The 12101-nt window shown below is 46.1% G+C and overlaps 1 protein-coding gene across 2 annotated transcripts in view; it reads left to right on the forward strand.

The window, feature by feature from the left end:
* The window catches only part of NIPAL3 (NIPA-like domain containing 3), a 49118-nt gene extending 38424 nt beyond the window's left edge, over positions 1 to 10694 (forward strand). The window contains exons 9-13 of one of the 2 annotated variants that reach the window (XM_008574971.1): positions 1746 to 1834; positions 3252 to 3315; positions 5553 to 5647; positions 6835 to 6866; positions 9624 to 9692. In XM_008574971.1, the coding sequence (XP_008573193.1) occupies positions 1746 to 1834; positions 3252 to 3315; positions 5553 to 5647; positions 6835 to 6851 (265 nt within the window). In that variant the 3' untranslated portion in view covers positions 6852 to 6866; positions 9624 to 9692. Of the gene's footprint in view, positions 1 to 1745; positions 1835 to 3251; positions 3316 to 5552; positions 5648 to 6834; positions 6867 to 9623 lie in introns of both variants that reach the window. The other variant, XM_008574970.1, reaches the window with a different exon arrangement.
* The last annotated feature ends 1407 nt before the right edge of the window (positions 10695 to 12101 follow it).

Raw genomic sequence — 12101 nt, forward strand, 5'->3', positions numbered from 1 at the left:
TGCTGAGTTGTCGTGTGGAAGGGCTCTGTGTTGCTTGAAAGACAGCCTGGAGGGGACTCAAAATGTGAGAAATATGTGGTCAGAACAGACTCACTTCCCATCTTCTCCAAGGCAGGCGTATATTTTGGGGGCTTCAGAAGAAGCTTTGCCATCCCCAGGAGGCACCTAATTGTCTGCTAGATGCAAAATAAAAATCGTCAATTCTTGTCCTCAAGATAGCTCCCCCATATCTTCCCAAGTAAAAGAGCAAGGTGCCCATTTCTCTCTCTAAGCATAAGAATTAAGTGAAAAACAGCATTCCTGAGGGCAAGGCCTGTCTTGTTCACGGCTGAGCCCCTGTGCCCAGTGAGGGCCTGGAAGGAAGGAAGCACTCCAGGAATATTGCAGGTGACAAACCTGCGTAGGTACATAGGACTCAGTGGGGTGGGCAAGGCTGATTCAGCCTGCGAAGGTCAGACTCCGAGCTCAGGCCTGGGCTTGCCATCCACCAGTTACGTCGTAGTCTTGAGAGATCCCAGGGGCAGAACTGCTGTTGACCAGGTGCTTAGTGTGCACCTGACTCTATTCTCAGTGCTTTACAGAGCAAACTCATGTGGTCCTCACAACGCCCCTTGGAGGTAGATGATGATATCCCCGTTTTGCATATGAGGAACTGAGGGATAGAGGTTAAGAGGAAGTGGTGGAGCTGATTTGAACCAGGCGGCTGGCTCCCCGGCCCACAGCCCTCACCACTCAGCCCTACAACCTCCTAATCAGCTTCTGCAGGACTCCGAGTCTTCACCCGCAGTGAGGAAAGCAACAGTCCCTACCTCAGTCATGTAGAGCTGTTAGAACAGTCCCTAGGAGAAAGTCCAGCAAATATTAGCTGCTTCTATAATTATTGTCCTTACTATTATTATTTTGATTATTATTTTTAGTCCTACTACAGCAATTACAGTCATCACCAGGGAGCCCCTGCCCAGTGCAAGGCTCTGTGCTGAGCACTCTGGGGTTACAGGGATGACTTGGGCACCCCTGCTGGCCTCCTAGGGAGTATCCCTTTCACCTGGTCAGTGCAGTCCACTGAAGGCCCTCGAGGCACTCACAGCCCTGGGTGGGGGGACAGCTGGAAAACAGGCAAGTGCGATTGAGGGGTGAATATGTTATGATATAAGCAACATGCAATAATAACTGAAATGCTATGCAGAGAAAGGACAAAGAATATGTTCCAAAACGAGGGTGGTGTTTATCATAGTTGGGGAGATTAGGAATGACTCTAATTTTCTCCTTTCCTATATATATATAGCAGCAATCACATCATTTTTTAATTAAGAAGAAAATTTTTTTAAAAAAAAATTACAGCACTAGGCAGGCTGTAATAAGTGCTGTAAGAGTTTCTGGGGTATGTACAGAAGAGACCAGGAATGGTTCTTTCTCGTGGGGTGGGGATGCAGAGCTGAGGAGAAGGGCTTCAGGTGACAAGAACCATGGGGTCCAAGGTGTGAGACCAGGAAGGCGTGGCCCACTTGGGGAAGGGGGCTGGGCCTCAGGCTGTGCTTCTGGGGGAAGGACGGGTGCCAGGTGTGAACGCAGACCTGGGGATGCATGGGGCCCTGCACCGTGAGGATGGCCTTCATGTAAACCCAAGGCATGTTCCTTCATGCATAGTCTTCTTGCTCTGAACCAGGCTCTTGCTGTTGTCAGCTTTCACCTTAGCCTTCCTGATGTCCCCACCGCCCACTGACCAGAGTGCTTTTGTGTTGAAGGTTTTTAAGTCAAGCCTCACAGATGTACGACTCCTCTTTGATTGCGAGCGTGGGCTACATTCTATCCACAACTGTTGCTATCACAGCAGGTAAGGGTGGCCGATTGCTAGATTTCTGTCTTCTGCCTTAGCAGCAGGGGCACCATCCCGGTGTGGAAGGAGGGGGCTCTGCCTCTGTCACTAGGCTGACTGCCTGTCAGAGTGGTACAGTATGGTTGCGTGGAGAATGTGCAGGATTTAGGGCCACAGAGATCTGGATTTGCATCCCAGCACAGGCACGTACTAGCTGTGTGTCTCTGGGAGAATTACTTAACCTCTCTGAGCCTCAGTTCCACATTCATAAAATGGGAGTAACAACACTTACCTTCCAGAACTGCAGTATGTGCAGTCCAAATGTCTGCTGCTCCATCCTGCTTGTGGGGCCTGCGTAAAGTTTCTCTCACAGTTTTTGCCATCATCTGCTAGCTCCACAGCCCCTGCTGCCCAAGTGGCCACAAATCCCTTCTACACAATTTTTAGAGATCGCGAGTATGCGAAGCATATGCAGTGGCTTAGGTGCTCAGTGAAGCATATGCAGTGGCTTAGGTGCTCAGTAAGCGGTTGCTACTATATTCTCCTCCTACTCCACCCCTAAGTTTTTTTTGTTTTGTTTTGTTTTCCATTTTCTTTCTGAGGTGGCTACAGAGGCTGCAAAAGTTTATTTGTTTTTTAAATGGCAGTGATGACTAAAGTTTTCAGAGTAAAAAGTCCCATAAGAACCAAGTGTGTCCCTTTGAAGAGGGCCAGGCTGTAAAGCCATGTGCTCTGCACCGCTCTTGAGACACCACTTGCCCCGATTCCCATTCACAGAGGTAGGAGCAGGCAAGGCGCACAGCCTTCCGAGGCCTGCGCTGTGAGCAGTACCAAGGATCGAGTGGGGCCTTGACCCGGAGCAGCTGGAAGCTAAGTGATGAGCAAGAAGGTCAAAAAGGGTGAAGACTGGTCGAGGTAGAAAGGAATAGCAAACAGTACGGCTGAGTCAGAAACTGGTCAGGCAGGGAATCAGGAGCTCAGGAATGTAGCACGAAGCCGGTGGGGGTGGGATGGAAGAGTGGAGCAGGTGGAGGAGTATGTGCGAAAACTGGTGAATGAGGTCTGTAGGTAGTAGAGCTGTTTCACTGCCGTTGTCCTGTCTTTGATCGTGCACTAGGTTATGGAAGATATGGCACAGGGAAGCAGTAGGAAACATGGAAACTCTGTACAATTGTTGTAAGTCTAATACTATCTCAGAATAAAAAGTTAAAAAAAAAAAAGACGGAGATAAGAGGAGCCTAAGGAGGGGGGCAAAGGCAACTTGTTTGCACAAATGACTTTTATTCCATTCTTCTAACATTTTACCAGGCACAGTCATGTTTTTCGATTATTTTGGTTTCCTGCAGGGAAGAGAGCATAGCCAAATCCTAGACAGACTGGCAAGTGGGTGATTTGGAAACAGCTCACTGGTATTTTCTATCATTTGCTGCTGTAGGCGCAATATTTTACCTGGACTTTGTTGGGGAGGACGTGCTGCACATCTGCATGTTTGCGCTGGGGTGAGTTCCCTCCTGCCCGTGGGCCCCAGGGTGTTGTGCGTAGAATTCGGGGCAGGGGATCCCTCTCTCCCTGTTACTGCTTCAGCTGCTCAGCCATCCTGTCGAGTCAGGGGAGCTGCTGGGCTTTGGAGCTTTGTCCTCAGAGGTGGCATTTTACTCCCCAAAGGGCTTTCTCCCCTTCCCCCTTCTTCTCTTCCTTGTCATTTCTAAAATATCACAATTGAACACATGAAGACTCTGAACTTCAGATCTAAGAAATGCACATTAAAGCTACATGAGATACCATCATTTCGCAGAAACTAACAGGGTTCATAATATTCCATGTTGGCAAGCGGGTGAAGGGACAGCCCACTACCACACTCAGCAGTACTCTAATGTGAGAGGACAGTCTGGCAACATCAATAAAAATTTTAAATGAGCATAGCTATTGATGCAGTATTTCATTTCTAGTTATTAATCTTGGAAAAATACTTGAGGGGGAACACAAAAACACATGTATGGGGCTATTTATTAATTTTTAAATTAGTTGTATAAGCTAACAATTGGAAGCAACCTAAATGCCCAGCAGTAGAACACAGGTTAAATGAATTACAGTATATCCATATAATAAAGTGTCATGCTGCCATTCTGAAAAATTGAGGCCTGTCTATATGTACTAACATAGAACCATGTCTTGGATACATTAATGAAAAAAAGTTACGAACTTTTTTTTAAAGTGTGGCCTACCCCACGATCCAGCAATTCCACTTCTAGAGTTTTACCCCAAAGGAATGAGCACATATATTGACAAAATGACTTGTACCTGAGTATTTATAGCAGCTTTATTCATAATAGGCCCACACTGGAAACAACCTAAATGTCTGTCAACAGGACAGTGGGAGAAAAAGATGCTGGTATATTCTCAGACAATGGATTCTGCACAACAATTAAAAATGATGAACAACTAATTCACCCAATAAAATAGATGGATCTTAAAAGTATTTTATCAAGGGAAAGAAACCGGGTATAAAAGAGCACACATTATGTGACTTAACTTACAAGAATTCAAGACCAGGCAAATCTAATACATGGTGACAGAACTCAGAGTGGTGGTCATGTCTGGGGAAGAGTTGGCACGAACGGGGAAGGGCACAGGAAACGTTCTGATGGGGATGGAAATGTTCTCTGTCTTGACCTGGGTAGTGATCACACAGGTGTATGCACAAGTAAAATTCATCTAGGCACATATTTAGGGTTTTTGCATTTTATTGCATGTGAATTATATCTCAATTTTCAGAAAGAATGCTTGTTTATAGGGAAAAGAAAAAAACAAAAAATACTCCAGAAAAATATACACCTACCTGGGGAAGTGTCACCCAGGAGTATGAGGGCTTTCCAATTTTTGCTAATTTTTATTTTCTATACTTCTGCAGTGATTGAATTCAGGCCATAAAGAATTTTTTTTTTTTTTTTTTTTTTTTTTTTTTTTGTGTCCGGCAACGGATCGCAACCCTCAGTGTTGCCCCCGTACCGGACCGGGACCGGCAATGGGATCGCAACCCTCGGTGCTGCGCCCGCACCTCGCTCAGCCAGTGAGCGGGAACCGGTCTGTATGTGGGATCCGAACCCTCGGGCGGGAGCGCCGCTGCACTATCCAGTGCGCCACCGGGCCGGCCCACATAAAGAATTTTTTAATTAAAAAAAAAATCATTTCTGGGGCCGGCCCAGTGGCGCACTGCTATAGTGCGCCGCTTGGGAAGCGCGGTGGCGCTCCCGCCGAGGGTTCGGATCCCACATACAGACCGGCCGCTCACTGGCTGAGCGAGGGGTGGGAGCAACACCGAGGGTTGCGATCCCGTGGCCGGTCCCGGTCCGGTACGGGCGCGACACTGAGGGTTGCGATCCGTTGCCGGTCACGAAAAAAGACAAAAAGGAAAAAAAAAATCATTTTTAAAGGCAAGATTCTGAGGATACTGGCCAAATGGAAGTGAAGAACCATGGAAGTTCAGCCCAGGAGAGTCTGCTTTATTCTGATACAGCTAATGGGGAGTGCAGGGCATGTGGGGCTGCTCCTGAGGCTGTCATTATTCTCATCTCAGGCCCAGCAGCTTCCCCAGGCTGCTGTGCTCAGCGGTGAGCCCTCCTCTGCAGCCTGCAAGCAGCCTTTTGACCTTTCCTCACCACCTGGGATTGGAAGCGTCCCTCCCCGACCTCACTCCTGGCCTTATTTCTCTTCCTTTCTTATCTCTGTTCCTCAGGTGCCTCATCGCATTCTTGGGTGTCTTCTTAATCACACGTAACAGGAAGAAGGCCATTCCATTTGAGCCCTACATTTCCATGGATGCCATGCCAGGTAACAGCCCAACCCCATGGGTCCAGCTGGCCATCCATATAGAATGACTGCTACTTCCTGTTGAAGGAGAGACAACCAGCCACCGTGCTGTGCCGTTGTGTGTGACTGGTCTCTCACTGTCTTTTTTTTTTTTTTTTTTAAATCTCATTGTGCAAAAGAGGAAGCAATGGCTGAGGCACCTCTGTTGGTTTTGAGCACATCTTGCCTGTTTCTGTGTCTATTTCAGGATCTCGGAAAGAAAATCCTGATTCACGCTGGATGTAATTAGGATCTGCAGCACCAGGCTTCATGCCTGCAAATGGAAAAATCCATTCATCTAGTTGGAATGGAATGATCAGAGAGGGGAAGGAAAATAGGATCAATGAAATTTAAATACTAGAACCTCACTCCCTGGATTCTACAAGGGAGTAGATTGTTCTGGAAAACATAATTTTCCAGGGGGCTAAGTGTTCATACTGAGAAGCACAAGCTTAAATGCCTTGAAACCCTGACAGTAATATAAACATGTGCTTCAGCCAAATACTGCATGATAGGGAGTGGTAGGGCTTGTGGAAAACTGGAAAGTGCCTGTCCAGCCTAAAGGGATTCAGCACAGAAAAGTTAAGACATTGGGCCAATGCCAGCTTGATTTGCGGACCTAAATTCTGTAGGTTGCCGGTGACCCCTAGCTTTCACACTTTAACTCAAAATTATTTTTTATTTTAAAAATATATAAGATGAAACTCTAAAGCACAACCCTCTGTCCTTCATTAACACAGTCTAATGAACAAAATACAAACACATGATGGCATAGAGTATGGCTTAATCAAGAGCGGTTTTTCTGCCGTAGTGCATAATGCAGGTGTGTTCTCAGGGCTAACTGGGGTGCTGCTACATTAAATGGCCCCAGGGTTTATGTGTCTACTTTTTATATTATTTTCTCATCTCTTGCTACTAAGCTGTTGTCTGTCATTCTTAGTGTTGCCAGCCTGCCTGAGTTTGGCAATTCCATGTCGATCCTCTCATTTGGCCCAATTTGTTCAAATTACATATAAAATTAAAATGAATGAGCTCTGAGTTGGGGACCTAAGGTTTCTCCTAGGAGTTAAGTGCATGAGCTGTAGTGCATGGACTTTTTAAAGATCTAATCTGGCTGCTCAGATGCCTTTTTTGCTTACTTCCTTGTTTCTCGGCTGTGTTCCGGATAGATGAGGGCGCTGGATAGCTGAATTCCAGATAGGTGAGGTGTCAACTCTGTGTGTGAAAGTATGTGTATGTATATGTGTGTTTATGTGTTTATATACTATGTATGTGTATATATCTATATAAATATTTGTATATACATATATACAGATGTATTTTCTGGTGGAACATAGAAGGTAACCTAAGGTAACCTTAGATATCAACGTTCTGTGGCCTGTTTGTGTGTGTGGCTTGTTGGCTTTCTCTTTGTATCTTGTGACCAGTGGAAGTCAGATATTGAAGAAGGGAGACCCTGCCCTATTGCCGTGGCTTGTCAGGACACTTGTGATTAAACGTGTTCTGTACTATGCAGAGCATGGGCTTGGGGTTCTGGTGACCTGGATTCAAATCCCAGTTTCACCACCTACCTGCTGGGTGACTGCCCAGGGCCTCTCATCCTCACTTGTAAATTGGGGTTTCCTCTTTCAGGATAGTGGGATCATAAGTGTAAAGGCCCCACGCATAGTGTCTGGGACATGGTAGATGCCTGGTTAAATTTGATTTCACTTCCCTTTTGCTTTAAAAAAAAAAAAGGCGAAAATTTCAAACACTTGTTTGACCTGGTGCCAGGTAGACTATGCAGAATAAAATTGTTGAATAATCTAAGCTTAAACCAAGTTGCTTTTCTAGCCACTTGATTTCTCTGGTCTGCATCAGGATCTTTTTCCATCTAGATTGGTATCTTCGCAACAGAGCAGAAGCTGCTATTCAAGAGGTATTCAAATTCTAAAAATTCACTACACGTTGCAATTTGAAGAGGCTTTAAGTAATTCAAGCACCTGAAAGACTTCTTAAAAATGTTAACGAGAAAAGCAGCCCCTGACCTCCAGGAGCTGGCCTGGCACTCAGCTGGGCTGTGGTGTTCTCCGGCTGGTTGTAAACAAATGCACAGAACATCAGCAGCAGACAAGGCCACTCTGTGACTGCGATGAATCATGATACACACAGGCCCACACATGAACACATCTGAACATAGATAAAACATGAACATTGACCAAGTCACAGAAAGGACCAACCATCCCCCTATCCTGGCTAATTGGAGAGACTCTTGCTTCTTTACCAATCGCAGATCTAGCCTCAATCTAGTCCTCTGTCCTAGATAAGAATTATTAAGACCCCCAATTACAGAATTATCCCTGCTTCCTGACAGCATCTAATCCAAAGCAAAGCCTCACTTTCTAGAACCTTCCACAAAATCACCTAACCCAAGCCCAAATCCTTTAAGTCCTCTCTAATGCCCTTTTACTCACACACACCACGGCTCCCCATGGTGTGCATCTCCCCCATTGCAATGAGTCAGTAAACCCAAAGTTGTGAGACTGTAGGTGTATCCCTGCTGGTCTTTGGCTGGAGGGCATTGGCAAAATCTGAAAGCTGAAGCATACCTGGTAAGCCAACTCTCTTCCCTGAGGAATAGGCAACCCCTCATCTCCCCCCATGCCCAAGTCCAAACCATAGACCCTTAAACTGTGCCCTTCAAATGACCATGAGCTAAGGCTTATGCAATATGGAGGCAAAGGGCCTTTTGCAGACTGGGTCTTCCCAGGCCATTTGCAGAGTGGATAAGAGCACAGGCTCTGATGTCAGATCCCAGCTCTGTCTCATTAGCTGTGTGACCTTGGGCAAGTTCCTTCACCTCTCTGAATCTATTTTCTTATCCAGAAAATGAGGATTGTAGCTCATCTCTGTCATAGGTTTGTTTGGGGATTAAGTGCAGGTGTATAGGGAGTCCACACAGCATTTCGGTTAGTAGTGTGGGTTTCAGAGTTTAAACCTCCTGAGTGTGAACCCTGGCCCTGCCACTTACCAGCTGTGTGATCTCAGGCAAGTTACTTAACCTCCAGTAGCCTCATTTCCTTATCAGTCTTCATGAGGATCATAGGTGATACAACTTTATAACTGTGAGAATAGTGTGTGCCACCAACTAAACACTGTGCACCATAATCGTTATTTTTGTTACTATTTAAAGTGCTTAGCCCATTGCCTAGGGCATATGAAGCGGTCAGGTGTCAGATGTTATTATCATCTAAGTTTCATTCAAGTTCATATGAGTTGGCCTGCAGGCAGAGAATTTGAGGGGTCTTAATTCCCTGGCAGGAAATGAATTGACTTCAAAAGTAACTGAGACCCCCCGAATAGGGGAACTGTAGAATAAGGGTAAAGGAATTAAAGATTAAAGCCTTTGCCCTCAGGTGTAAGTAGAAATTCAACATCAATTTGCCCAGAAGTCATAAGCAAAATTGCACCTGACCCTATTTGTCGACCAGGGATGTTAATGTTAAAGGTCAAAACTCTCCCTTTGAGTATCTTGATGCATCTGTCACCATCAGGTGTCTGTCCAGGATACAAAAGTTACCATCTTCCCTCAACGATACAATGAAGTTTTCTGGATCCTGATTTAATCCAGCAGTAAAGTATTGGCATCTACCATGTTCAAAGCACAGTGCTAGTATCACTCCACCTGGGGCCCACACAGGCTTTCCCACCTCATTCTAGGTCAACTGGTAGCTCCTCTTGACAGTGGCTGCTCTATGTGCATATTTCCTGAAGATTCATCCCTTGTTGCTTAGCAACTGTAATATTTCTCGTGTATATTTATGGGTATTCTCTTTGAAATCTAAAGCATTCAGGGAATCGACAATGCACATGATTAGCTCCTGAGCACTATAATTAGTCTGTGGTGATATAGAGGTAGCTGAAGCCTCCTTTGGCCCCTTACCACGTAACCATTTGTGGGAAATGGATTTCATTTCAGGTATGCAAAACATGCATGACAAGGGGATGACTGTCCAGCCTGACCTCAAAGCTTCTTTTTCCTACGGGGCCCTGGAAAACAACGACAGCATTTCTGAGATCTACGCTCCTGCCACACTGCCAGTCATGCAAGAAGAACACAGCTCCAGAAGCGCCTCTGGAGTTCCCTACCGAGTCCTGGAACACACCAAGAAGGAATGAGCCCACCTTGAGTGAGACTTGCCTTCCCTCGATTTATCACCGTTCAACAAGCCAGGCTGGCAGTGGTTTACCCTTAATTCAAAAACTTGCCTTTCAAGTCTTATTTTTTTTAACTGAGAACTCTGTGGATGGGGATCTTGGAAAGCCTGTGTCTCTGGCAAAGGATATGTCATCTTGGTCTTGGAAATTTCAAATGATGAGGGTGAGGGTGGGGATGAAAACAGTATTCCAGTTGGGCAGTATGGAATTCAGCCTCTGCCTGGGTGAACCCAGTGGGATTTGCAAAGCCTTTTTACCATCCTAGAGGGTGGTAAGCGAGCTTCCTCAGTCCATGGCCAAAGGTCGTCACACTCTTCAGAGCCAAAGCAAGGCAGAGATTCCACTCTTACTTTTCAATTCCAGTGAAAGGCTGGAGATCTGTAAGTCTAGTCTTCCTGCCCCCAGTGCATGCTCGTCTCTAGCCCTCCCACTCATGATTCTGTATGTGTGATAACAGCCATGCCACCCTCACATGGCACCGTGGGCCGACCCTGGGCAGGACACTCTGTCATTCGCCTGTTGGAAATGTACATCTGCCTTCTAGAAGAAGGGGGAGAAGGAGAGGAGCAAGGGCGATGACTCTTCAGAAAGGAAGAAAAATCCCTCTTAGTCTTACAAGAGGCGATGACAGTTATAAAAGGCTGGCCAGAAAGCCTGGCTGTTGTCTGTGCTCCTTTTTTTCCTGCACACCAGTGCCCTCTGGAAGGTTGGGGTGCTCATTTCAGAGACAGCCCCATGCCCCTCTCCATACTCTGCACATCCACAGGCCAAGCTGGAGGTGTTAGTTACTTTCCTCAGAGTCCATAGAGACTCTCTGGGTCCTCATTCCCGTGTACATATGTCTGGGAGAAGCAAATACCCTCAAAAATGGGGTTGTTGCTTTCTTTCTGGCCACATACGGGATTGTCTTCCCCTAGACTGACTTGAGAATGGCAGGTAGAGGTTTGCAAACTTTAACAAGCAAAGGATCCCCGAGGACTTTATTTAAAAGGCAGATTCCTACACCACAGCTGCAGATACTCTGATTAAGTAGGACCTCTGCACATCCACAGGCCAAGCTGGAGGTGTTAGTTACTTTCCTCAGAGTCCATAGAGACTCTCTGGGTCCTCATTCCCATGTACATATGTCTGGGAGAAGCAAATACCCTCAAAAATGGGGTTGTTGCTTTCTTTCTGGCCACATACGTGATTGTCTTCCCCTAGACTGACTTGAGAATGGCAGGTAGAGGTTTGCAAACTTTAACAAGCAAAGGATCCCCAAGGACTTTATTTAAAAGGCAGATTCCTACACCACAGCTGCAGATACTCTGATTAAGTAGGACTGGGGTGGGCCCAAGAGGCTGCATTCTTAACTGGCACCCCAGGTGGTTCTGATGCCAGTCATCCAGAGGTCACACACCTGGAAAGCGTAATAATAGGAAAAGATGGTCTGCTAAAACTCCAGGGCCCCATGTACCCCTGCTAGAAAGTTAGAATTACTAATTCTGTTTCCTCTCTGGGGTTCTTTTGGCAGGTTGAATAATCCCCATAGGATCTGTGGCATTGCTCCATCCAGTGACTACTACTTAGAACTATACTTAGTGCTCCTTAGGCAGCCCTTAACCAGTAGGCAAGATAACAGTGTTAATAGATCGTTTATCTTTATGGATTGTGCTTAATACTGATTTAGTACACTGACTTGAAAAACTCTGACATCTGTCGCCTGTGATAACCACTTCTGTATTATATCCTAACCACTTCTGTATTGTGTCTTAAATGCCTAAGAAGGCATCAGACAATGAGCTTTTCTCCCCCTTAGGGTGGGTATCAATTCAATTCAATATTTATGAGGCATTTACTGCGTGTTAAGCCTTTGGAGAGTGAAACTACAAAGACAAGACGTAGTTCCTGCCCTCCAGGCCGGCAGGGAGAGAGACACTACCCAGGAATACTCTGGCAGGGCAGGCCGAGATAGTGTGAAGGGCGATGTGTTGCGGGGGCCTTGCTAAAGGTTGGGCCCTGAACTCCAAGGGATATTCAGAACTGGAGGTGATTTGGTCCCCACTTACAGATGGGTGGCAAATCTACCTAGGATTCAAGCACAGCATAGCAAGTAAGGCCATCATGGGAACCTCTGATGGTTCATTAGAAAGGGAATGGTAGGGCCAGCACTGACCAAAAAGGAGGGCTGCTTCGGTATACAGAAGAATCAAGGGGTAAGTCACGTTTCAAGGTCAAGCTCCAAGCCCATAAGAACAAA

Source organism: Galeopterus variegatus, unplaced genomic scaffold (assembly GCF_000696425.1).
Source record: "Galeopterus variegatus unplaced genomic scaffold, G_variegatus-3.0.2 Scaffold1123, whole genome shotgun sequence".
In the NCBI taxonomy this organism is placed as follows: Eukaryota; Metazoa; Chordata; class Mammalia; order Dermoptera; family Cynocephalidae; genus Galeopterus; species Galeopterus variegatus.